This window comes from Chlorocebus sabaeus, chromosome 12 (genome assembly GCF_047675955.1).
Source record: "Chlorocebus sabaeus isolate Y175 chromosome 12, mChlSab1.0.hap1, whole genome shotgun sequence".
Lineage (NCBI taxonomy): Eukaryota > Metazoa > Chordata > Mammalia > Primates > Cercopithecidae > Chlorocebus > Chlorocebus sabaeus.
Genome location: NC_132915.1, coordinates 99,809,363 through 99,833,332, shown reverse-complemented (window position 1 = coordinate 99,833,332; position 23,970 = coordinate 99,809,363). Strand labels below are relative to the sequence as shown.

The 23,970-nt window shown below is 58.2% G+C and overlaps 1 protein-coding gene across 1 annotated transcript; it reads right to left on the bottom strand.

Annotated features, from left to right (window-relative positions):
* Positions 1-1,230: 1,230 nt before the first annotated feature.
* Positions 1,231-22,681, bottom strand: ADGRD2 (adhesion G protein-coupled receptor D2). The gene is made up of 18 exons (XM_073021916.1): positions 22,059-22,681; positions 21,105-21,746; positions 20,692-20,790; positions 20,220-20,305; positions 19,789-20,073; positions 18,160-18,271; positions 16,668-16,791; positions 16,184-16,289; positions 12,640-12,795; positions 10,941-11,044; positions 10,577-10,679; positions 10,119-10,272; positions 9,439-9,572; positions 9,247-9,362; positions 8,171-8,291; positions 3,428-3,469; positions 3,249-3,344; positions 1,231-1,949 (listed from the first exon to the last, which is right to left on the bottom strand). The coding sequence occupies exons 1-18, from the start codon at positions 22,303-22,305 to the stop codon at positions 1,872-1,874; spliced, it is 2,805 nt and encodes a 934-aa protein (XP_072878017.1). The 5' UTR covers positions 22,306-22,681; the 3' UTR covers positions 1,231-1,871.
* Between the last annotated feature and the right edge of the window lie 1,289 nt (positions 22,682-23,970).

The following is a 23,970-nucleotide window of genomic DNA, read 5'->3' as shown; positions in this document are numbered from 1 at the left end:
TGGAGGTGTCCAGACTAGCAACTTACCTGCGAGCTGTCTGCCTGGGTGGCTCCCACTCATACCAACTGTCACCCCTGCCACCTCTGCTACAGGGCCTGGGAGACCCCAGGCCTGAATGGTCTGAGCCTGTGTCCTCCTCTGCACAGCAGGAGTGACGGCGGCTCAGCACGGCAGTGAGGACCCGTGACTCTGAGGTGGTAAAGGGCTCAGCACCGTCCAGTGATACAGCAAGCACTCATAAATGCTGGCTGCGCCTACCCTGATGATGAGGCTGACGCCCTGGAGTCCCAAAGCCAAATGGCAGCTTCTCTGGCTTCCTCCCTCCTCCCAGAGGGCCCGGCGTCCTCTCCCTCTGCCCAGGCCAGGATGACTCCCAGAGGACAGGAGAACCCAACAATTCTATTTATTACCAGACACCGCAGGGCCCGTTGGAACTTCGGGGCAGGTGGGAAGGAGCAGATCACAGATAGGCAAAGACTGGGGGAAAGAGCCTGGGGACCTGGTGGGTTAGGGGAGCAGGGGGCTGAAGCCCACACTCCTTTAGGAAAAATCAGAGGCTGAGGCCGCCGCCGGAGCAGGGGCCGCTGTTGGCTCTCAGGGACTCCCGCTGCGCCCTTCTGGGGTCTGGGGTCCCAGCAGAGCTGAGCTGGGCAGGGTCTGGCGACGAGTTTCCCAGACACTCCCTAGAAACCTGGTGGGAAAGTGCGCCCTTGGGCTGGGCTGGCAGAGGATCCTGGTGGAGAACCCGGGGATGGATGGGCTCTGGGAACTGAGGCTGGGGGAGACCCTGGCCAGTCCTCGCTGGTTGTGAGTCAGTTTCTCCATCCTCGGAACACCCGCATGTCCCGAGGGCTCCGCGGCCTTTCAGGAGGGGTTGGGTGCGGCCCCGCGTGGGACACAGCCCGGCAGCCCCCGCTGCCCCGCGCCTTCACAACTCTGGCCGCTGAGTGGCCTGCGGGGTGGGGTCGGGACTGGAAGTGGGGGCGTCCAGAGAGCCGGGCCGGGTGGGGGGTCCAGAGGGTGGGGCCCAGGTGGAAGCGGCTCCGTTGCTACGAGCGGCCCTAGCAACGCACCCATTCAGCGGAGACAAAGGCGCTGTCACTTGAGCGCAGAGGCGCCGCCGCTCTCTTGTTCCTGCAGCCGCGGCGCCCGCGGGTGGGGGTGGGGCGGGTGGGGGAGGGGCGCTGGCCCCGGGGCACGTCTGGGCGGGCCTATGGGGGGCGCCTCCAGCCCATTCTGCAGAAGGGGAAGCTGAGACTCTCCGGGACTGAGATGCCAGCCGGGGATGGGGGCCGGTCGGGGACTGGGATCCCACGGACCCGGGTTCACGTGGCCCTACGTTTACAACCGTGTGGCTACTGCTGTGCCTGGAGTCCCCCATCTGCGCCAGTGGGGGCCTGGCCCTGGCTGTGTTCGGGCTCTGGCTAGCGGCTGCGCCTTTCTGTGCCTCAACTTCCTCATCCGCGCAATGGGTGGAGAAAGGCACCTCCACTTCCCCCTCACTGGCTCAGAATCAGCAGGTGCCTGGGCTGAGCACTGAGCCTGCCCCTGGGAGGAGCCTGGTAAACAGGGCTCTTGCCTTGACTGGAAACAGTCGCCTGGCCGAGGCTGGGGCCTTGTGGGTTTTAGATGGAAGGAGTGTTCCCTCAGGGAAGCGACCAGCGGGCAGGGTCCCCATGGCTCCCCTGGGCCCGGCTGAGCTCCCCAGGCTTCAGTCCTCTTTCTGAGCCGGACCTGGGGTGTCCTCACCCTCCCACAGTCCCCCCTGCCACCGCCCAGCCCCTGTCATGCCTCCATCAGCTGGTGACCTGCAGCCTTGGAGGAAAGCACTTGTGCCTCAGGGGGTTTGGAAGGCTCTGGGTCCTAGGGCATCAGGCTGGAGCCCTCAGAGGGTGAGGGGGGGTGCTGGACTTGGGGGGCAGAGAGAGGGGAGGACAGAGGGAGGCAGGCTGTGCTCCATGGCAGCGCCTGCTCAGACTAGGGTTCCATGACCTACTCTCTAACGAAGCCCTCCCAAGGGGTACTGCCTGGTCCCCGACAGGCCCCCAGTGCTCCCAGGGGACCTGTGGAGTGAGGGGAGGGCCTCTGCAATTGTGGGAGGTTGGGGTATATTGATTTCAAATCACTTCCATTTGAAATCAGGGGGGCTTAGCGGGTGTCCAGGCCCAAAAAGGAAAGAGGGGACCCACTGAGGTGGGAACTGTACCTGAAGCTTTGAATGCTGTCAGTTCCACAGCCTGAGGACAGAGGGGCCGTCACAGGGGTGGCTCCCACTCCTTCTGGTGCCCCTTGCCCTGGGGATCCTTGGCTATAGGGGCCTCTGCCAGCTTGCGGCCAGCAGCTCCCCCTCCCTGGGCCCTTCAGCCCAGGAATAGACAAACAGATCCCGGGGAAGCCCCCATCCCGGCCCTACCCAGGCCCTGTGGCTTCCTGACCCTGCCTGCTGGCCTTGCCAGCCCCCTAGCAGAGCCCTGTGTGACCCACGCTGTCCCAGCCTCACCTGTCTCTCCGGGTTTGCAATGGAGGAGAAGGCTGAGGGGGTTCTAGGGCCATAGGTCCCTAGTGAGGAAAATGCAAACTTTTCAGAGATGAAGGCAGGAAGAGCTCTCTCTGCTCCCCAATCCTGGGAGTGGGGACCTCAGCATCCAATACTCTAAGAATCCACTCCAAGGTTTACCTCACAGATTAGTAATGAGGCCCAGAGAGGGAAAGGAACTTGCCCAGGGGCACACAGGAGGTGACTGGGAGCTAGGATTGGAACCTCTGGCCTGGCCTCAAAGTCTTCCAACCCATGCCCTGCCTCAGAGCCCCGACCCCATTTACTCACCATCTCCAGGAATCCCCCAAACCCTTCGGCATGGAGCCCCAGGGAAGGTCACCCTGGACAAGCCTATACCTGGGCCAGGCCCCAGGAGCCCGGGTTTCCTGGCAGTGGGGAATGAGTGACAGGACATTGCTCAAGCCACAGGGCTGCAGAGTTTCCTGGGCCCTGGTTTCCTTTTTTCAGATGGACTAAAAGGATCTGCCCTTGTCCTCCCAGCACTGCCTGAGTGCTGGGGAAACTGAGGCACTGGGCGGCACCCCCACCTGGGTGCTGAGAGTACCTCTGAGAGCCGCGTGTCTCCGGGGTGGAGCCAAGGCTATGGGGCTCCCTCGGGTTGCCTCCCAGGAACCTGGGGGCCTCAGGCTGGTCCCCCAGCTGGCAGGGCTGGCACAGGACTGAAAGGAGAGGATGTGGGGGCTGGGACCTGGCTCTGGGGGCCTCCCGCTCCCACCCACACCCCCAGCGTCCTGAGCACCTCGGCCACCTTCTTCTCAGCCATCCTCTGCAGGGCGCTCCGCACCTGGGGGAACGCTTGGAGGTCAGGTCGGGGACCCTCCCCACCCCTCGGACCCCCCTCCCTGCAGCCGGCGCCCCCAGACTCACCTCCTCATTGCAGGCAGCATAAACCAGGAAGATGTACAGGCCCTGAGGACAGACCCAGCGAGTGGGCGATGCCTCAGCCCTGAGCCCCCGACCCCATCCCCCACAGCCTGGCCTTGCCTGGGGTCCTGGCGCCCCCCCAGGGGCAGAGACACTCGCAGAGATACCCAGAGACAGGTCCCCTCGTGTCTGCCTGTGGAGGGGTAGCTGTGGCATTTAGCAGGACGGAGGCCCAGAAGGGATTTTGTCCCATGTAACCCCAACCTTCAGCCTCTGTTCACCAGGCAGCCTCTCTGACTCCAGTCCTCTGTGCCCCACCCTGGGCCTGTCCCATCCTCACCGCCTCACTATGCTGTGCGGTAGGGTTAGGAGGGGGACACCTTCCTGAGGCTCCAAGGCCAAGTCAGGTCCTGGGACAACAGCCCTGTGAGTGCCTTCTCCCTGTGCCTCTAGCTGAGTGGCCTTCACCTCCCTGAGTCTCCGTCTTTTCATCTGGAAAGGGGAGATGAGGCCGGGACTTGGCTCCCGAGGGGATGGGAGGTGCTGCCTGTGAGGGACTCACACAGTGGCTGGGGCGGAGCTGGCTCCCTCTTCCCACACCGTGGGACCAAGAGGGCCCTCACCACCCTCCCTGCACCATCACATCTGGGCCCTCACTTGACCCTCGCAGCAAGTCTGTGGCGGGGGTGGATTCATTCTCCGCATTTGATGGAGAGGGACCAGGAGCTGGGGGTGGGGGACAGAGGAATGGGTCCTAAGCTCCAGTGTGGTCCAGCCCTGAGGCTGTCCTGGGATCCCCCCGGGCAGTGTCACAGGCAGCTGCTTCTGTGCTGCGGCCCAGGCAGGAGGGCACAGGTGGGGGCCTGGAATTCCTTGGGGCCTTCCAGCCTCCCAGGCCTGAAAGCTGGAGCCCAAGAGCCTGGCTGGTCTCCCTGGTGCCCAGGCACCAACTGAGGTGATACCATCACCCCCATTCTCCAAGACAGACCCCAAAGACTCCCAGGTCCCCACGCCCAGCCTGTTCTTTCTCTGTAGCCTCTGCACTGCCTTCTCCATCCCATTTCCTTCTACCCACTCCTCACCACCCAAAGGCATCTTTCCAAATGCCAACCCAAGAACACCAGCACCTGCCTGACGCCCTGCATGGCTCCCAACTACCCCGGGACAAAATTTGAGCTTTTCTTTCTTTCTTTTCTTTTTTTTCTTTTCTTTTCTTTTTTTTTTTTTGACAGAGTTTTCACTCTTCTTGCCCAGGCTGGAATGCAATGGCACAATTTTGGCTCACTGCAACCTCCGCCCTCTTGGTTCAAGAGATTCTCCTGCCTCAGCCTCCTGAGTAGCTGGGACTACAGGCACCTGCCGCCACACCTAGCTGATTTTTTGTATGTAGTAGAGACGGGGTTTCACCATATTGGTCAGGCTGGTCTCGAACTCCTGACCTCAGGTGATCCACCTGCCTCAGTCTCCCAAAGTGGTGGGATTACAGGCGTGAGCCACTGCGCCCGGCCAAGTCTGAGCTCTTTACAACAGCTTTGAGGACCCTATGCTATCGGCCCTCCACACTCCCTCCTGCCCCATTTCTCACCAGCCTTACCCCTCATGTCTCCCCGCCATTTGACCCCACCATGCCCCTCCCCCGGCTTAAAACATTCTTTTCCCCCTCTCCATACAGCTGTCAGGTCTTGGCTGAGAGTGACCCCCTCCAGGTGGCCCATTCTGCCTCTGATGAGCTGTTCCTCTGTCCCCACACTGCTGTGACCAAGGTCCGTTTTCTCTCGGCCTCAGTCACGACACACTGTGGTTGTGTGGGTTTAATGTCTGCCTCTCCCTCAGGCTGAGAATGTCACAGAATTCTTTGGCCCTGGGCATCTCCACGTCCCCCAGCGTGCAGGCCAGCCAGGGCACCGGGAGGTGTGTTGAACAATTGAACAAAACAATGAGCTCACACTCGTGGGATTCCTAGCACGTGCCAGGTATTGTGCGTAGCCTTGGCAAATGTTATGTCAGCCAAACTCCACGATGATCCCATGAGGCAGGTGGGAATCTGATCCCCTTCAGTTAGATGTAGAAACGGAGGCCAGGTGCCACTTCTCCAGGCCTCACAACAAGGCTCTGTCCACCAGGGCAAGTGTGAGCTACGGCTGGTTATAGAAGTGAGGCTTTGCTCTCCCTCGACACAACCTGGCACAGGGGCCAGAAGGATACAAATTACTTCCAGAGAGTGAATGAGGTTGGGCAGAGTCTCATCCCTGAGTCCCAGGCCTCCTCCCTGGTCACTTGGTCACCCTCCTAAGAGTGGGATGTACCCAACTTATGCCCAAGACTGACGGAGAGTGAGAGGGGGATAGGGATGGAGGTGGAGTGCGAAGGGAAGACACAGAGAGATCTCGGTGGACACACAGAGAGAGAGACCAAAGGAGAGGTGAAGGGAAAGGCTGTGCCTGGGGAGAGGGACTGAGAGAACAGGACCCTGAGCCCAAGAGGGTCATGTGACTGTCAGCAGCAGGACCCAGACCCCACTCCTGCCTTCTGAGCTCCTGCCTAAGGCAGCCTCTCCTTGCCTTCACCAGGTGAGCACCTCAAGGATGATCTGAGGCTGCCTTAGGCAGGGGCAAGAGAGGGTCATGCACATGGAAATGGAGAGGCAGAGATAAAAAGACCGGTGTCAGAGGGCTGGGCAAGGTGGCTCATGCCTGTAATGCTAGCACTTTGGGAGGCTGAGGCGGGCGGATCACTTGAGGTTAGGAGTTCAAGACCAGCCTGGGTAACATGGTGAGACCCCCGTCTCCACTAAAAATACAAAAATTATCCAGGTGTGTAATCCCAGCTACTCAGGATATCCTCAGGCAGGATAATCGCTTGAATCTGGGAGTCAGAGGTTGCAGTGAGCCGAGATTGTGCCACTGCACTCGGAATGAGACTCCATCTCCAAAAAAAAAAAAAAAAAAAGCCAACAAACCAACCAACAAAAAACAATCCGGTGTCAGAGAGACAGAGGAGAGAAGTGGAGAAACATGAAGACAGACCCAGAAAGAGCCAGGTGGGGTCAGTGCCAGAAAAAATATCCACGGCCAGAGGGTGAGAGGGGCACAGGGAGAGGGGGACAGTGACAGAGGGGGAGCCTGAGAGACAGAACCAGAGAAAATTCAGAGACCAAGATTGGGACAGAGAGAGAGGAAGGAATGAGAAGTGATGGGAGGGAGCTGAGACGGTGTGACAGTGGCATTGCCCGATGGCTGTGTCTCTGCCCACCTGAGGGGCACGGGTGAGGACGGAGAGCATCAGGGATCCAACGCCCCATGATGTGGAGAGGGGCACCTGGGAAAGAGCTGGAGGAATCGCCATGGCAACAAGATGCCACCACCTGCCCCACCATGTGACAGGTGGAGAAGCCTCGCCAGGGGCCAGCCAGACTGAACCCAGCCATGAAGCCCTTGGGGGCGTGGGGCTTGGAAGAGGGCTCCCCTGCCTCGTCCCCTCACTGAACACTTCATTTCTTCATCATGGCCATGGTTTTCCTGCTCCACCAAGGGCAGCTCCACAAATACAGGGGCTTTTTGCTACCTCGTTTCCTGCTGTGGCCTGGCACCCAGCACAGTGCCTGGTACACACCGGGCAAGCTGTGAATAGCACATGGATGAATGAGTAACTGGGTCCAAGCATGCTCCCAGGGACCAGCCAGGACCCATCTGCAGTCAGCTGGATGCCCTGTGGCTGAGAACACAGACTCTGGAGTGGTGTCCCAGCACTGATGCTGCCTCCTGGGGGGCCTTGGGCAGGTGACCTCATGAGGTCTCAGTTTCCCCACTTACAAGGCTTGCTGAGAGATAAAAATAGGAGCCTGGCCTGGGGCTCAGAGGGAGCACCCAGGCACTGTGAGTGGCTGTTACCGCCTTGGCTCCCATTCTTCAAGGAAAAGATGGAGGATCCCCAACTCGGAGGGCACACGGACCCTGGGTGGAGTTTGCACCTGACTTCCTGAGCCTGGCACAGTCCAGCCTGGGCCCTTGCCCACCTACCTTTTGGCCCTGAGAGGGACCCGGGCCGGGAAAGCGGGGAGCAGTGCAGGTGACAGGGAGAGGTGCCTGGCGGAATGGTCCAGGGAGGTTGAGGGAAAGGGAGGGGCCAGGAAGGGCCTCGGTGGGCCTGCCTGACTGCCAGCACCCACCCCCTGGCTGTCACTGCGGTTAATGTTCTGGTCCTCCACAGACCTGCCAATCCCCCAAGAGGGACCTAGTTGGCCCCCTCCCTGACACAGGCCCTGAGAGACCCGGGGAGCCCGGGCCCTTTCCTGCAGCCTCATGAACAGGCCTCCTCACCAAACCTCTTCTAAACGGCTATCCCAGCAGGCCGCAGACCCCAAGCAGGAGGGGACTGATGCTCTGCATCCCCTCCCCAGCTTCCTGGCAAGAACTAAGTGGCTCTGGCACCAGCTAAGGGGCTGGAATTTCTGCCCAACCCTGAGTGTCCAAGCACAGTGAGCGTTAACACCCTGTTTCTGGGCCTAAGCCTCCGCAGCGGGCAGAGGGGCCCCAGGAGCCTCCTGCACGAACCGCTGGTTGATTGGAGGTTGCCTGTTCCCCCCACCCTCAAAACTCCTTCTTAGAGAGAATGTCCCAGTTGCTGTCGAATGTCTCCTATGATGGAGGGATCACCCCCCGCCCCAGTCCCTGACACCCCAGTCGTCCCCTCCGAGGCTTTCATGCGTATCAGGGCCTAGTCCCAGAAGATTGGGGCTGGAGGTACCTGGATGGAGTTGAGGCCCACGGCAGCGTAGGCCCAGGCGGGGCTCAGGTGCACCAGGATGCCCACCAGCCAGGTCAGGCCCAGGACGGGCAGCAGGACCAGCACAGGCTTCACCGTGGCCCTGTAGGAGGGCAGGCAGGGCTGACGGGGGTTGGAGGCCTGAGGAGCTCCCCGCAGGGTTCCAGGGAGAGCAGCACCTGTAAGTGCCTGGAGTGGGGTGGCAGCTGAGGGCTAGGACCATGGCTCAGCAGGACTTAGAGGGAGCCAGAACTTTTGACTGGACTTTGTTGCCCCCCTCCTCAGAGACAGAGGTGGCATGAAGTAGGGTAGTGGCACTTGGGAGATGGGGTCCCAGCCCCCAACCTGGCTGGAAGGAATGGGGTGGTAGCTGTTCAGAGCAGGGGCCGAGGCCTGAGCAGTGGGAGCAGCAGGGATGGGGTCAGGACTCCCTTCTCCCTCTCTAAGGACCCTGGGGTTCCCTGGCTTTTCGGGGATCCCCCCAGCTTGGGCTGCCCTGTGCTTGGTGGAGGATGGGTGGGGAAGGAGAAAGCCAGCAAGGAGGCAGGGCTGGGAAAAGAGGCCGGTGGGGTCCCCCTCCTGCAGAGCGTGACCCCGGAGGGCGATGGGGGTCTTTGGCAGGAACAGGGACCCAGGTCCTCACCCTGAACTTGAACGTCTGGAGCTAACCCTGAACGTCTGGGGCTAGCCCTGATTTGAGGGTCTCCCCTACTTTGTCTCCTGTAGGCTATCAGTACCTTCCACAGACAGTGCACCCCTCGAACAGTGGCTGATGTCCACAGCTCCCTCACACGGATCAGTGACCATCCCCACATGTGACACGCATGGATGCATGGGTGCAGAGGTGCATGCTGACACAAGTTGACATGCCCGAGCGTGTGTGACACAGATGCAGGGACACATATGCACCCACATACTCAACACAGACTCGGGCATGGCCACACAGCCACGCTCTGGACACAGACTCGCACGTGCTCTCGCCCGGTGAGCCTCGTGCCTGGCGCCGGCTGACCCTGCACTTCCTGCTTCCTCTTGGCACCCCCGTTCTGGGGCCTCACCATATCTGGGTCCAGATCTGCTCCTGAAGGCAGGGCTGTGGGCTCAACATGCGGGCACGGCAGCGGGCGCTGGACACGGTGACCATCACCACACGGGCCAGGATGCAGGTGTTGGCCTGGAGACCTGGGGTCAGTGGGTGAGAGGCCTTCCCCGTCCCCAACACGCCCCTCCCCTGCAGGTCCCCTGCTCACAGTCAGCACGAAGAGCACAGGCCCCACGAAGGCCCAGATGGCATATGTGTGCACATTGAGCCAGCAATGTCCGGGGGCCACGTAGTCACGGGGGAGCATGGCCAGGGTGACTGCCACAATGCCCACAGGCACGCCTAAGGGAGGGAGAAGGGGGTCTCAAGGCCGGGTCACCTGCTCTTTCTTCTCCAGGACCCAGAACTGCCCCCGCCAAGCTGCAGCTGTCCCCTACTGGAGGTTGTACTTGGGCCACTGGGGAGGTCCAAGGAGCAGGGCTGGGGGCTCTGATACTGTTGGGGTGGCATTGGAGCCACAGTAGTTTGGGAGTGGGGAGAGCTGAGGCTGCTTTGGAAGCTACAGCTGGGCGACTCCAGAGATGGAGGCTGGGCAACTGGCTGGCTACAGATTTGGGGAGATAGCACTGTGGATGGAGAGGGGAGGCTGGGAAGTGGAGAGGGATTATGAGGAAGGGGGTTGGGTAAATTGGAGGTTAATAGGACTAAGGAGATTGAGGTCATGTCAGAGATGGGGCTGGGTGTTGCTGGGTGCTGGGTGATGCTAAATGCCGGATGCTGAGTGGTGCTGGGTGCTAAGTGCTGAGCGTGGGGCCGTGTTAGATGGCAGGGTCGGCCCTGCAAGGTACAGCTGGGGAGAAGAGAGTGCGGGCGCAGAGCAGGCCTCACCCCAGCCTGTGGTGTGGTAGAGCCGCATGCCTGGTCCTGGGTGCATGCTCACAGCTACCACCTTCCTCCACAGCAGCAGCCCCTCCACCAGCATCCAGGAGAATGCCGCCAGAAAGAGGAAGTGCATTGCGACTGTGACAGCCACACATGCCACCTGTGGGAGCAGGGGGAGGGTGGGGTCCCCACCTAGGTCCGAGGTCAGACGCAGGTGCAGGCCGGCCCCGCAGCCCTGTGCCCAGCCTGGCCTTGCCAACCCAAAGAAGTGTCAGCGGGTGAGGCCTCTGGGCAGCAGCCTGGGCCCCGCTCCACCATTTGGAGCCTTTCCTCCCTGGGCCCTGCTCCTCCCTAGGGAAGTGGAGCCAAGTGAAAATGGTGGGGGGCAGGGGGTCACCCTAGGAAAACCCACAGGCACTTTCCCAGGCTGCCCTGGGCTTCCGGCCCACCCACTGACCGCCCACCTCATTGGCCTTGGCCCACTCGCTGATCATGAGGAAACCCTCTGCACAGGCCAGGGAGAAGGTGACGTTCTTGTGGACTGTGGTTCGCTCCGACTTGGGGACCCTGGAGAGGACAGAGGAGTCCGTTAACAAGACCACTGCCGGTCCCCACACTCCGCAGGCCCCTGTCCTGCCCGGTCCCCTGTGCCTGGGCAGATGGAGGGAAAGAAAGCAGCTCCACAGGGGACCCTGCACATCCTAAGGAGAGGCTCAGACCGAGGTTCTGCCAGGACCAAGGGTGGACACCCGACCGATGGGGACGTGGAGGCCTGAGCAAGGCTGGGAGGGCCCAGGCCGCCAGGCTACGGGGGTGAACTCTCCTCACCTGGCCACCAGGAAGAGCAAGAAGGTGGTGGTGAGGGCGCAGAAGGACACACCACAGCCAACAAATGAGAGAGTCCTCAGCAGCGACTCCTCCTCAGGGTCTCTCTGTGTGGAGGGACAGAGAAATCCCCTGGCACCACCCAGACGCGACCCAGGCCAGACCTCGCCCCACCTGGTGACTCTAAGGCACCCCATGCCATATTCACCTCTGCAGTGCAGCAGCAGCCAGCAGGGCCCAGGCCTACACACAGTAGGCATTTAATAAGCAGGTGTGAGCATGTCCTTCTCTCCTGCTGGCTCTCCCTAGACTGACCCCAACTGGCCGAGATTCCACCAACTGGACAGCTATTAAGAGCGCTGACCGATGTGCCCATGGGGAGGGATCCTAGGGACCATGGAGTGTCGTCAGAATGGGGCTGTGGGTGGATCGTTCATGATGTGGAAAAGCATCTATGCTCTGACTTTTCTTTTTTTTTTTTTTTTTTGAGACAGAGTCTCACTCTGTCCCCCAGGCTGGAGTGCAAGTGGCGCAGTCTCAGCTCACTGCAACCTCTGCCTCCTGGGTTCAAGTGATTCTTTTTTTTTTTTTTTTTTTTTTTGAGACGGAGTCTCGCTGTGTCTCCCAGGCTGGAGTGCAGTGGCGTGATCTCGGCTCACTGCAAGCTCTGTCTCCCAGGTTCATGCCATTCTCCCGCCTCAGCCTCCCAAGTAGCTGGGACTACAGGCGCCCGCCACCACGCCCGGCTAGTTTTTTGTATTTTTAGTAGAGACGGGGTTTCACCATGTTAGCCAAGATAGTCTCGATCTCCTGACCTCGTGATCCACCCGCCTCAGCCTCCCAAAGTGCTGGGATTACAGGCTTGAGCCACTGCGCTCAAGTGATTCTTGTGCCTCAGCCTCCTGAGTAGCTGGGACCACAGGCACGGGCCACCATGCCCAGCTAATTTTTGTATTTTTAGTAGAGATGGGGTTTCACCATGTTGGCCAGGCTGGTCTCCAACTCCTGACCTCAAATGGTCAGCCTGCCTTGGCCTCCCAAAGTGGTCGGATTATAGGTGGGAGACACCATGCCTGGCCCTGACTTTACAGGAAAAATGCATTTGGTAACATGTTTTTCTAATGTGCCCCTCAACAGGCCAGGTGACCCCAGCATTCCTGAGGCTCAGGTCCCATCTCACCTGACTTCTCAGCAAGTGACCACTCAGGGCCCCTTTCCAGCTCCAGTGAGTCCAGCCCCTCCTGATGTCCCCTTAGAGTTTCCCCCCAACAAGTTGTTTACAATTTATTATTTACTCATTTATTTTTAGACAGGGTTTTGCTCTATCACCCAGACTGGAATGCAGTGGCATGATCTTGGCTCACTGCAGCTTCGACTTCCTGAGCTCAAGCAATCCTCCTGCCTCAGCCCCCTGAGTAGTTGGGACTATAGGTGCGAGTCACCATGCCTGGCTAATTTTTGCGTTTTTTGTAGAGATAGGGTTTCGCCATGTTGCTCAGGCTGGTCTTGAACTCCTGGGCTCAAGCGATCAGCCGCCCAAAGTTCTGGGACAACAGGTATGAACTATTGCGCTCAGCCCTGTCCCCCACAATCTATGACAGCTGGCATCCCTCAGAGGCTTCTTCTTACTACCTATTGGCTCTTCTCTTCACCTCCAGCTAAGAACCCCCCTCCTGACACCCCCTTCCCACCATGCACTTACCTGTACTTCATAGATTTGCAGCAGGACGGCAAAGCTGGTGCTGTGGTTGCAGAAGCAGGCGGTGGAGTCCAGGTACAGGGCAGCCACGGAGCAGCCCGTGGTGGCCCAGGCACCCCCTGTATATGGGCTTGGGGGATGGGGAGGGAACAGAGGGCTCTTGAGATAAGGTGGACAAGGGGGTGAGGGGCCAGGAGCAAGCAGGGGAAAGGCTGTCCCCAAAGCCTGGGGCCCATCACTGCCCTGCCTCTAACCAGCTACGTGACCTTGGAGAGTCACTGCCCCTTCCTGGGTCTCAGCTTTTCACCTATAAAATATGCTTGACATTCTTAGGATGGTAGGAGGGCAGGGCTGATACCAGTGATCGCCGTTTATCAACTTCATTAATTACTGAGCCACTGGGACCACAGTTCCCTACCTCAGCTAAAGATCCAGGGCAGGGAGCCGGGCTAATCCCTGGAGCCTGCTCTGCTCCTTCAAGAGTCCTAGGGCCCTGGCCTCAGATAGATCAAGTTCAATACCCATTTGACAGATGAGTCCCTTCTTAGGCATCTCACAGAGTGAGTGCTTCCTCCTGCACATACTCTCATGACAGGGAGCTCACTACGCCCTGGGTAACACATCCTCCTGCCCCAGCGTGTCCTAGAGCTGGGAGGAGCCTGGAGTCACCGTGAAAGGCAGATGGTGAACGAAGGTCAAAACCATGTGTAAGTCTTGCCTCATCCCCAAGCACAGTGGACATCTTTTTAAAAAATCATCTTAAAGGCTGGGTTCGGTGGCTCACTGTAATCCTAGCACTTTGGGAGGTCAAGGCGGGTGGATCACCTGAGGTCAGGAGTTCGAGACCAGCCTGGCCATCGTGGCAAAACCCTGTCTCTACTAAAAATACAAAAATTAGTTGGGAGTGATGGCGGGCGCCTGTAATCCCAGCTACTTGAGAGGCTGAGGCAGGAGAATCGCTTGAGGGATATGGAGGTTGTATTGAGCCAAGACTGCACTACTGCACTCCAGCCTGGGCGACAGAGCAAGATTCCATCTCAAACAAAACAAAACAAAACAAAACAAAAACAAAAACAAAACCTGGAAATGGAAACTAACCTGATACTGTAGTTCCAGAAAGCACAGACAGGCTCCACCAGCTTATGACGGAAGGTCTGGAGGCAGGAGACAGGGACAGGGCAGGTGCATGAGCGTGGATTGAGCAGCAGGGTGCAGGTGTGAGTGTGGATGGGAAAGGAGAGAGACCAGGAGAATGGAGGGACGCCAAGGACTCTGCATTTTAGGGACCGGGGGGTTGCCCACCATGCGTTGTGGATGAAGGGGCAGAGGGGAGGCAGAGGGAGGAGAGTGCAGACTCTCTGGTGTGGAAGGTGGAAAAACTGGGAACGAGCTAAGCAGCCATCACTGGGGAGTGGTTAAGCAACTTGTGCCCACTGGGGAGTGGTTAAGCAACTGCGCCTCTCCTCTCCTTGGGATACTTCCTCTGGTAACATGAACACACAGACCTCTGGCTACTGATGTGGAAAGCTCTCTGTGTTACGTTGTTCAGTAAATGAAGAATTCACAACATTGGGCATGATATATGCCCATTTATGTGAAAAATTAAGGTCTGCATACTTGTGAAAACATACACACACGTACACACACAGCATGTGTGGGAGCAAACACAGTGAACTTAACAGTGGTTAGGTCTGGGTTTGAATGTGTTATGATGCATGCGTTAGTTCTTTTGTAATTAAACAATGACAAAAATATAGATTTTATAACATGTCATTAAGCAGTGAAGACACATCAAGCGGCCAGTGGTACCAGCCGCAGTCTAGGTAGTGAAGGTAGCCTGAGCTTGGGACTTGGGCCATCTGTCCTGACTGGCGAGGGTGATGGTAATCACACCTCACTTTGTGTCTTGCCAAGCACTTTCGTGTCCTTTATTGTAGCTGATCTTCATAGCAACCTACATGTCACCCAGGCTAGAGTGCAGTGGTGCGATCTCGGCTCACTGCAGCTTCTGCCTCCCAGGTTCAAGTGATTTTCCTGCCCCAGCCTCCAGTAGCTGAGATTACAGGCACATGCCACCACGCCCCGTCAATTTTTTGTATTTTTAGTAGAGACAGGGTTTCACCATGTTGGTGAAAAAATGGCATAGTATTTGCATATAACTTACACACATGCTCCTGTATACTTTTTTTTTTTTTTTTTTGAGACTGAGTCTCGCTCTGTAGCCCAGGCTGGAGTGCAGTGGCGTGATCTCAGCTCACTGCAAGCTCTGCCTCCCAGGTTCACGCCATTTTCCTGCCTCAGCCTCCCGAGTAGCTGGGACTACAAACGCCCGCCACCTCGCCTGGCTAGTTTTTTGTGTTTTTTAGTAGAGACGGGGTTTCACCGTGTTAGCCAGGATGGTCTTGATCTCCTGACCTCGTGATCCGCCCGTCTTGGCCTCCCAAAGTGCTGGGATTACAGGCTTGAGCCACCGCGCCCGGCCACTCCTGTATACTTTAAGTCATCTCTAGATTACTTGTAATACCTAATACAACTTAAATGCTATATAAATAGCTGTTATGCTATCTTGCTTAGAAAATAAAATATAAATATATAAATAGCTGTTATATTGTCTTATTTATGACCCCCAAAATAAAAGTCTATAGATGTTCAGTACAGATGCTATTTTTTCTGAATATTTTCCATCCATGGTTGCTTGAATCCTTGGTGGTGAAACCGTCCCATATGGAGAGCTGACCTTATGTATCTACAAAACTTTTTTTTGTTTGTTTTTTGAGACAGAATCTTGTTCTGTTGCCCAGGCTGGAGGGCAGTGGTGCGATTTCGGCTCACTACAACCTCCGCCTCCTGGGTTCAAGCGATTCTCCTACCTCAGCCTTCCCAGTAGCGGGGACTACAGGCGTGTACCACCATGCCTGGCTAACTTTTATGTATTTTTAGTAGAGATGAGATTTCACCATGTTGGCCAGGCTGGTTTCAAACTGCTGACCTCAAGTGATCTGCCCTCCTTAGCCTCCCAAAGTGCTGGGATTACAGTCATGAGGCACCGTGCCCAGACCTATAAAACTTTTAAAGTAGTTCCCTACTGATGGACATTGAGGTTATTTTTATTTGTATGAAGCACATTCATATGTGACGGCCCCTGCACACACACTGCAGTGAGTGAATGAATGAATTCACTGCACACGCCGCAGTGAATGACTCCATGAGAACTAACAGGTTTTCAAGTTACGCAGACCTAGAATGAAATCCCAGCTCTGCCACTTACAAGCTGGGGCCAATCACATTAGCCCTCCCAAGCTGAGGATAAATTGCACAGTTGGAGGAGTAATGAATGCGCCATTCATTAATGCGACCTGCCATAAGGTGCCCCTGCAGTCAATCGCTTCCCTTCCCATTCCCTTGAGGACAATGGAGGTGACTTGCAGGTACATTTTGTGTGCATTAGTAGGCCTTGGTTGTCCAATGAATAAATACTGGGGGTTGGGGGAACTGAGCCAGGACACATGCGCCAGGATGGCTGCTTCCCAGAAGCGCCACCCAGTACCTGGGCCTGGTGCTGCAGATGAAATGTCACGGCCATGTTGACCTCTCCAGTGACATCCCACACTTCAGAGGAGATGATGGCTGACCCCACCTGGGTGCCTAGGAACCTGTGGGCAGAATGGGAGCTTTCAAGAGTGGCTGTGGAGGAGGGATGGTGCCTGGCTGGGGCATGTCACCCAGGCCCCTGCGGTGGAGGTGGCAGCCTCTGTGTCCAAAGAGGTATCAGGAATTATGGCACCTGGTTCAGTCTTGCCTTAGGGACTTGCTGGTAACTTGGGTAAGTCCCAACACAGAAGGCAGAACCCCAGACAGGAGTTGAGCCGTGTTCACCTCTGGCAGGTGCGGAAGTGTGTGTGTGTTGGGCAGAGGTGGGAAACGGCGGGCCCTGGGCTGCTAAGGACACATGCACCCACCAGAACGCGGGCTCTGGCCTTCCTGGGGAGGGGACACAGGCCCTCACAACCTTCCAGGTGGCGCCTACTCACCTCTGCACCCTGTTTGCTTCCTCTGAGCTGGCAGGGGCCTGGGGCTGTAGGTCCAGCCCCTCTAGGGTATGCTGGAAGACTCTGGAGGTGAACCAGCTGTGGATCATGGTGACTCCAGAGAGGCCTGGCTGAGTGGAAGGGGCACCAAGGCACCACCCGGTGGCTGCGCAAGCACCACCAGCTGGCCCTAAGGGTGATGCTCTCCCCACTCTACAGATAGGGAAACTGAGGCTCAGAGAGGTTAAATGACTTCCCTAATATCACATAGCTAAGAAGTGGAAGAGCCAAAATTCCAAGCACCCACAGTCCATGTGCTTAACCTCACAACTCCAAGGCCCTTTGCCCCTTGCCCTAATCCCCCACCACTGCATGGCATCAAGCACAGGGGGTCTCCCTCCACTACCCACTCCTGAGGGAAGATGTGCGTGGTTCCGTGGAGGAGACTAAGTGAACACCACTATGTGGTGGGTGCTTTTAACCTCATAAGCCACAAGGCAAGTAGTAATGTGCCCATTTTACAGATGAGCAAACTGAGGCTCTGAAAGATGAGTAGCACAGCTGGCAATGGTTAGAGCTGAGGTTTGACCCAGAACCCAACAGGGCTCTCAACACCCCCTCATCCTCACCCACCTTTTCCGAGGAGTTGTCTCACTTCACCTGCAGGAATGTGGATATGGCCAGGCCCCTCTGGACGCCCACCGGGCATTGTGAAGAAGCAGCCCCTCGTGCTGGCCTCCCTCAAGCGTAAGCTGCGTACCTCCAGGCCTGGGGGTAAACGGGGCTGGGTGGCTGGACCTCGGAGTGAGGTCTTTCTGCTGAGCCGGCCCAGCTAGCAGGGTTTGGATCTCTCTCTTCCTGCCATAGGCCTAAGAGTCCACCATTCCTGCTCAGAGAGGTTCAGCAACTTGTCCAAGGCAAATCTGACTTTTCCAATTCCAGGGGAAGGGGGTCACTGAGAAGGCGGGGGCGGTCACCGCGAGGCAGGACCTGAATATTGATGAGTCACCAGAAACTGGTGGGAGCCCAAAGGACACGTGTTTGTACCTGAAGCTTCACCACAGGTGCACCCCCATTCAGGCTACAAACATTCACCGAGTGTGTACTTGGGCTTGGCCCGGAGATGCAGAGACGGCTTACCACTCAGGGAGTGTCCCGTGGAGGGAGATAATCCCATTATGTAATTGCCAGAAATGCAATGAGAGACACGTTTAAGGTTCTGGGGTAATAGAGGCGGGAGGAACTGTCTCTCAGTGGAGGATAGAGCTAAAACAGGAAGGCTTCCTAAAGGGAGTGATGCCCACGCGGGGTTCTAAAGGATGTATAGGCATTTGCTAGGAGACCAAGGGAGAGAGGGCATTCTGAATTCAGGGCACAGCATGGGCAAAGGCAGGAAACAGAATAGAGTGCCTGTGGAAGTGCAGACAACTCCCAGTCACCAGGGCGAGGAGGGAGGTCTGAGTCCAGCCATGTGGGCAGGTGGGTGCAGGCTCACCAGCATGGCGGTGCTGGATGCGCAATCGGGGCTGCTCTGAGGTCATTGTGGTGCTCAGCAGGGGTGCCAGGCGCTGCACACTCGCCACCAGGGTCATAGGCCCACCAACCACCTGGGAGGATGCTGCATCTCAGCTTCCTGTCACACTCTGCACCCTACTGCTGCCTGCCCTGAGTGCTGGAATGAACGCTCCATGATCTGGGAGGTGGTCCTACCCTCTCCAGACCCTCCGTGGCTCTTTAAGGACTCCAGGATCAAGTCCTGGGTCCTCAGGTTGACATTCGAAACCCTGCGTGTCCCAGCCTCCTTCGACCTATCCAATTCTATCTCCCAAGCCACCCCATCCTCCTGTTTGCCAGCCAGGGCACACTCGGAAGGCTGGGCCATGCCTACCCCTTCGCTGTGGCTCAGTGCTAGACCTGTAATGGTTGCTCAACACTGAGATTCCAAAAGGAAAGCCATGGGTGGGAGTGGTGAGAGCAGGGGAGGGAGGAGAGGAACCTGCATTCATGGGGCACCTACTCTGTGCTGGGCAAGTCACACTGTTCATCCCTAATGCCTCTCCATTGCCTTAGCAAGGCTGGTGTGATCATCCCCATTCCCCAGGGAAGAAAACTGAGCTTCAGTCTGGCTTTCCCCAGTCTACTGCAGTGTCTCAGATCCCTAATCAACGATGGGCTTGCACACTTCCCAGGATGGGGAGCTCACTACCCATAGCGAATCATTCCATAGAACCAGCCTCCTGTGTTACACCGTCTTCCCCTACCCCCATGTCCTAGTCCCAAATCTGTCCTCTGAGGCCCACCAGGGGTACCAGGTTTGCTTCTTCAACCCCAGATGATTTGCAGGCACTGTTCATGATTCTTGGTTCCCCCCCTGCTCTGGACTGATCACTCCCAGGCCGACAGCTACTTCTGCCAGTACAAGATTTCCAACAGCCTCTCCATCTGGACAGCACCTCTCATGTTGTCCAGAGTGTCTGGGCTGTTTAGGCAGACAAGGTGGACTGTCCGCTCCGTATAGATCCCCCACTTAAGGTGGTCAGCAGGTTCTTGGAGATGGGGGAGGCTCTTACTAACTGGCAGCTCTTAATCATTTCATTTAACTACAGAAGCTATTGGTCAAGTGCAATTTTTTTTTTTTTTTTTTTTTTTTTTTTTTTTTTTTTTTGAGACAGTCTTACTCTGTCACCCAGGCTGGAGTGCAGTGATGTGATCTCGGCTTACTGCAACCTCCACCCCCTGGGTTTAAGTGATTCTCCTGCCTCAGCCTCCCGAGTAGCTGGGATTACAGGCTCCCACTACCAGGCCTGGCTAATTTTGTATTTATAATGGAGACAGGGTTTCACCATGTTGACCAGGCTGGTCTCAAACTCCTGACCTCATGTGATACACCCGCCTCAACCTCCCAAAGTGCTGGGATTACAGGCATGAGCCACCGTGCCCAGCCTCAAGTGCAATTGTTTGTGGAAATTAAACTTATCAAATAGACAAAAGAGAAACTTCTCCCGATAGATGCAGAGATGGAGCCCAGAGCTAGGTGCTGACTCCCCCAGAGCGACACAACCAGCTGGTGGCTAGGCTGGAACCACAGCCCAGGCCTCTGCCCACCCAGCCCTGCCGGCCTCACCTCACGGATGGACAGCCATGCGTCAGCCACCTGCTCCTCCAGGACCAGACTGGCCACAGATACAACGCGTTGGCTCAGCTGCTCCCAGGGGCCTGTCAACAACAGCTCAGGGTCCCCAGCCCCAAGGGCCACCACCCTCTTCAGGAAGCGCACAACAGCCAGAAGTGCGGCCGGCCCCAGTGGAGCCATCTCCATCGCCAGGACATGCTCCAGAAGGCCCAGGAAGCTGGAGGCCTCCGCTGGGGACAGGGTCCCATGGGCTTCGGAGAGGGGGTCCGGGAGGAGCTGTGGGCAGAGGAGCCACTGACTCTGGGTCTGGTTGTTATGAGGGGATCCCCCCAGGAGCCACACCATTACAGGGGAGGAAACTGAGGTGCAGCGAGGTGACCCACAGAGCCCCCAGGCTCGCCAGCCCCTGAAAGGGAGCTCACCACAATGTCATTGGCCAAGGCATTGACTTGGCTGATAACATCCTGGCCAGGCCATGACTGGGCATCCTGCAGCCGATGATAGGTCTCTGCAAAGGAATGGATGCCAGGCTGGGTCCCGGGCAATACTCCTGCCCAGAGGTGCCAGCCTGTTCAGCGACCTCTACCCACCACGTGCTGCCCAGGGAAGGAAGAGCACCTTGCTGGCTGTGTGTCCAGAGTCTTACACACAGTGTTCCAGATGGGGAAACTGAGGCACAGAATGGCTAAAGAGCTTGCCCAACATCACACAATTTGGATTCACCCTCAGGTCCGTCTGAACCCACTGCTCTGTAGCTTAGACTCCATGGAGACCTTGAAGCTCTGAGATGATTCTGAATTCCCAGACTTTGCCAATAGCTCACCCCCTCTCAGTCTACTCCGGTTCACATCGGCTTTCCCTTCAGCAGAGCCCAGGGGCACAGCTAGGGCGCACCTGTCCGGTAGCAGCAGAGGAAGAGCTGCGGCTCCAGGCAGAGTTCAGAGCCCTCACTGCGAGGTGCCGGGTTCCACGCAGGGCACTCCTCGGAGGGCACTGGCAGGCGCGGGGCAGCTGTTAGGGCTCCCTAGGGGTCCTGCGCACCCTGGCGAGCCAGGATGCACGGCCCCGGGATGAGGGGCAATGTGAAACCTGAGAGAGGGACACTGCGGCCAGCTCGGGGTAGGGGTAAGGAGGAGGCTTATGCTGGGACCAGGCTTATGCTGGAGCTCGCTGGCACGGCAGCCTGGAGAGGGCGTGGCCAGAGCTAGGGGTGGCTTGGTTGGCAAGGGGTGGATCGAGTTCCAGGGTCGGAAGGGAAGGATTCGGGGCCTTGGAGTGGGGCCGGGGCGGGCCGGGGCGGATCGTACCGGGACAGAGAAGGCGCACCCACACCATGGGCAGCAGCGAGGGTGCGATGTCCAGGGCGCCCGGGTCCCAGCGGAAGAGCAGGCCCTCTGGGGGCGGCGCGCAGGCCCGTGCCTGGTGCAACTGCGCGGGACTCAACGCCCGCGCCCACAGGTGGAAGTCGGTGAGGTTGCCGCTGAAGGCGTCTCGCGCCGAGAAGCCACCGCCCAGGGAGTCCTGATCCTGGCCCAGCACCAGGATGCTGCCGGACGGCACCGGGTGGCCGGCGCCCAGTCCCCGCGCCCCAGCGCGCCGCCTCCCGTCGGAGAACAGCGCCCAGCGCCCACCCCTCTGCTCCCACGTGGTGCACACATGGTGCCAGCGGCCGTCGGCGCGGAAGGCTGCGAGGAAGGGCGCGTGGTGCCCATGCACTACCAGCGCAGCGCGCACTACGCCCCCTGGCTCGGCGAAGGCGCGCAGCTGCAGCGCGTTGGGCAGCGCGGGCGCGGCAACGGAGAAGAGCGCGGCGGGGTCGGGCGAGGCACAGTCCCACTGCACGTGAGCACACGCAGTCAGCGCCGCCAGCTCAGGCAGGGGGCTCAGCAGCCGCGCCGCGCGGTCAGCCGTCTTCTCGCCAAACACCAGCACGGCAGTGGTGCGCGCACCTGCGGGGACACGTGGGCCGCGACCTCAGTTTCCTCCCCTGTGAGCATGGTCCTGCTCCTGCCCTTTGGCTTAGCGGCGGAGTCTTTCCAGGCTTTGGGGTGCCTCCCCACCTCAGGAAGGAGGAAATGAGGGCTAGCGTTCCTCTGCCCAAGAGTCAAACCCCGACGTCCAGTCCAGGGCAAGGGAACCTGGAGATGCAATGGGGTCTTACTCCCGGCTCATTCTGCAAGTATTGTCACTGTGGGCTCCTATCTCTTAAGGTCCCCCGAGCCTCTGCCCCTTGCTCCCATTTTCCAGGGGCCCACACTCACGCCTCTGTGGGGGTCTCCGCAGAGGGACCTCTCTTTGGCCCACCCAGACCAGATCGCGCAGCCGTGAAGCAAGAACCCCATCAAGGGGCTGCACTGCCAAGTGGCCAAACTGCTGCTCGCAGGACTCTTGGGCCTGCCACCAGCTCAGTCGCTGTCCAGAGAACTTGCACACCCCACCTGCAGTCTCCACCACCTCGCCGGGGGCCACGGGGGCTAAAAACGATAGGAGAGACGGGTGGGGGTGCATTTTGTGGGCATCTGACTCTTCCAGGGCTGGGCGGAGCTAAGGACACTGGGCTTGGAGTCATTCGGGCTGGATGGGGCTGAACCCGGCCATGTCTATGGCCCCCTGAGTCCTGTCCTGTTGCCGAGCTCGTTTCGTCATCTGCACAATGGCAGGAATGAGATGGAAACCAGTGAAGCTTTCCTCGCAGGGCCTGGTATGGTGGGGTGAAACTAAATGTCACTCTTCCCCTCCTTTGCATTCTAAGCCAATGCATCCCTTGGATCACAGACTTGCTTAGCTGGGGGATGGGGACCCTCCCTGGGGGGATCCCTCATACCAACCTGGGCCCCAAGGATTCCTTGATTCACCTGAGGAATTGGAGGGGGTCCCAGAGAGACTTCTGATCTGGGAGAGAAGAAGACAGGTGGCGGTGGGGCAGCCCTCCCTGCACACTAGCTGTTATTGAATGTCTACTCTGGGGGTGGGTGGGAGGGGGCATTCAGTGGAAGCTGCAGGCTTTGCAGTCAGACATGAATTCAAATCCCACCACTCAGAGTGAGATCTTGGGAGGGCCCTTCACTGCCCTGAACCTTTTCCCTGCCTGAGGAGTAAACAGGCTGATGAGTAAGAGGGGTCGCCCTTAGTGAGTGCTTTTATTCCATCTGTGCCAGGGCTTATCTTGCGTAACCTTTGCAGTGACCTCATGAGGTGGGATGGCCACTGGGAACCCTTGAAGCTGTGAGTCCCCTTGACTTCCTCCCAGGCACCGCCCTCCCAGAGGTGAAGGTACCAAGAGGCAGAGGAAACAGTAGCACCACGGTGCCATCCTGGATCCAACAGAGCAGGTGACCGACAGCAGGGGTCACAGGCAGGCCAACATGGACTGAGGAAAGAGTCACAGGAAAGCAACTTGGCATCCTGCCTTGCTTCCCCCTTGGATTTCTGCAGGGTCCCTTTGCCCTTTGCTTGGCTCCCAGACCCCACTGAGCTGGGAACCAACCAGTGGGCTGGAAGCCCAGGTGGCCCTCCCGCTAGGGACGACATTTACTTGCACAAAAGATGGTCTCCAGGAGCCCCTTCAGGACCGAAGCAAGGAAACACTGTCGCCCTGGAGAGTTGGGGGAGGAGGAGGCAGCAGCAGTCGCTGGCCAGAGAGGGGGAAACAGAGCTCAGGGTCCCTGTGGGGGTGGGGAAGTTCAGGACCAGGTGGGCTTCTTTGTGTTTCTTGGTGTTCTCCGCCAAGGCTCTGCTTCCTCAGGCCTCTGCTGAGTTCCCTGGCCTCACCTGTCCACCGCTCCTCGTGCCGCCACCTTTCCCCTGCTCCCCAAGGTGCATCCATTTCTGAATTTCCCTTCTCCAGACCTGTGACCATGCCATCCCTCCTGCCTGGACTGCCTCCCAGTCTCTCAGTAGTACCTCCTCCAGGTTCAGCCTGCGGTTCCCGCTGGTGAGTGTGCTGCAGCCAGGCGCTGTGCTCAGCGGGGATACCCTAACCCTGGGTGATCTGGGGGTCACTCCCGTCAACCTGGGGGACTCCACCAGCAGGGAAGAGCCTCCTGGGTCTCTGCTGCAGCCTTGGCATTACACAAATGTGCCTGAGAAAACACGATGTCCTGACACCCGGCCTCCTGCCACCTGGTGACAGCATTTGAGCCATCACCCGTGATCATTCACCCCTTTTCCCTC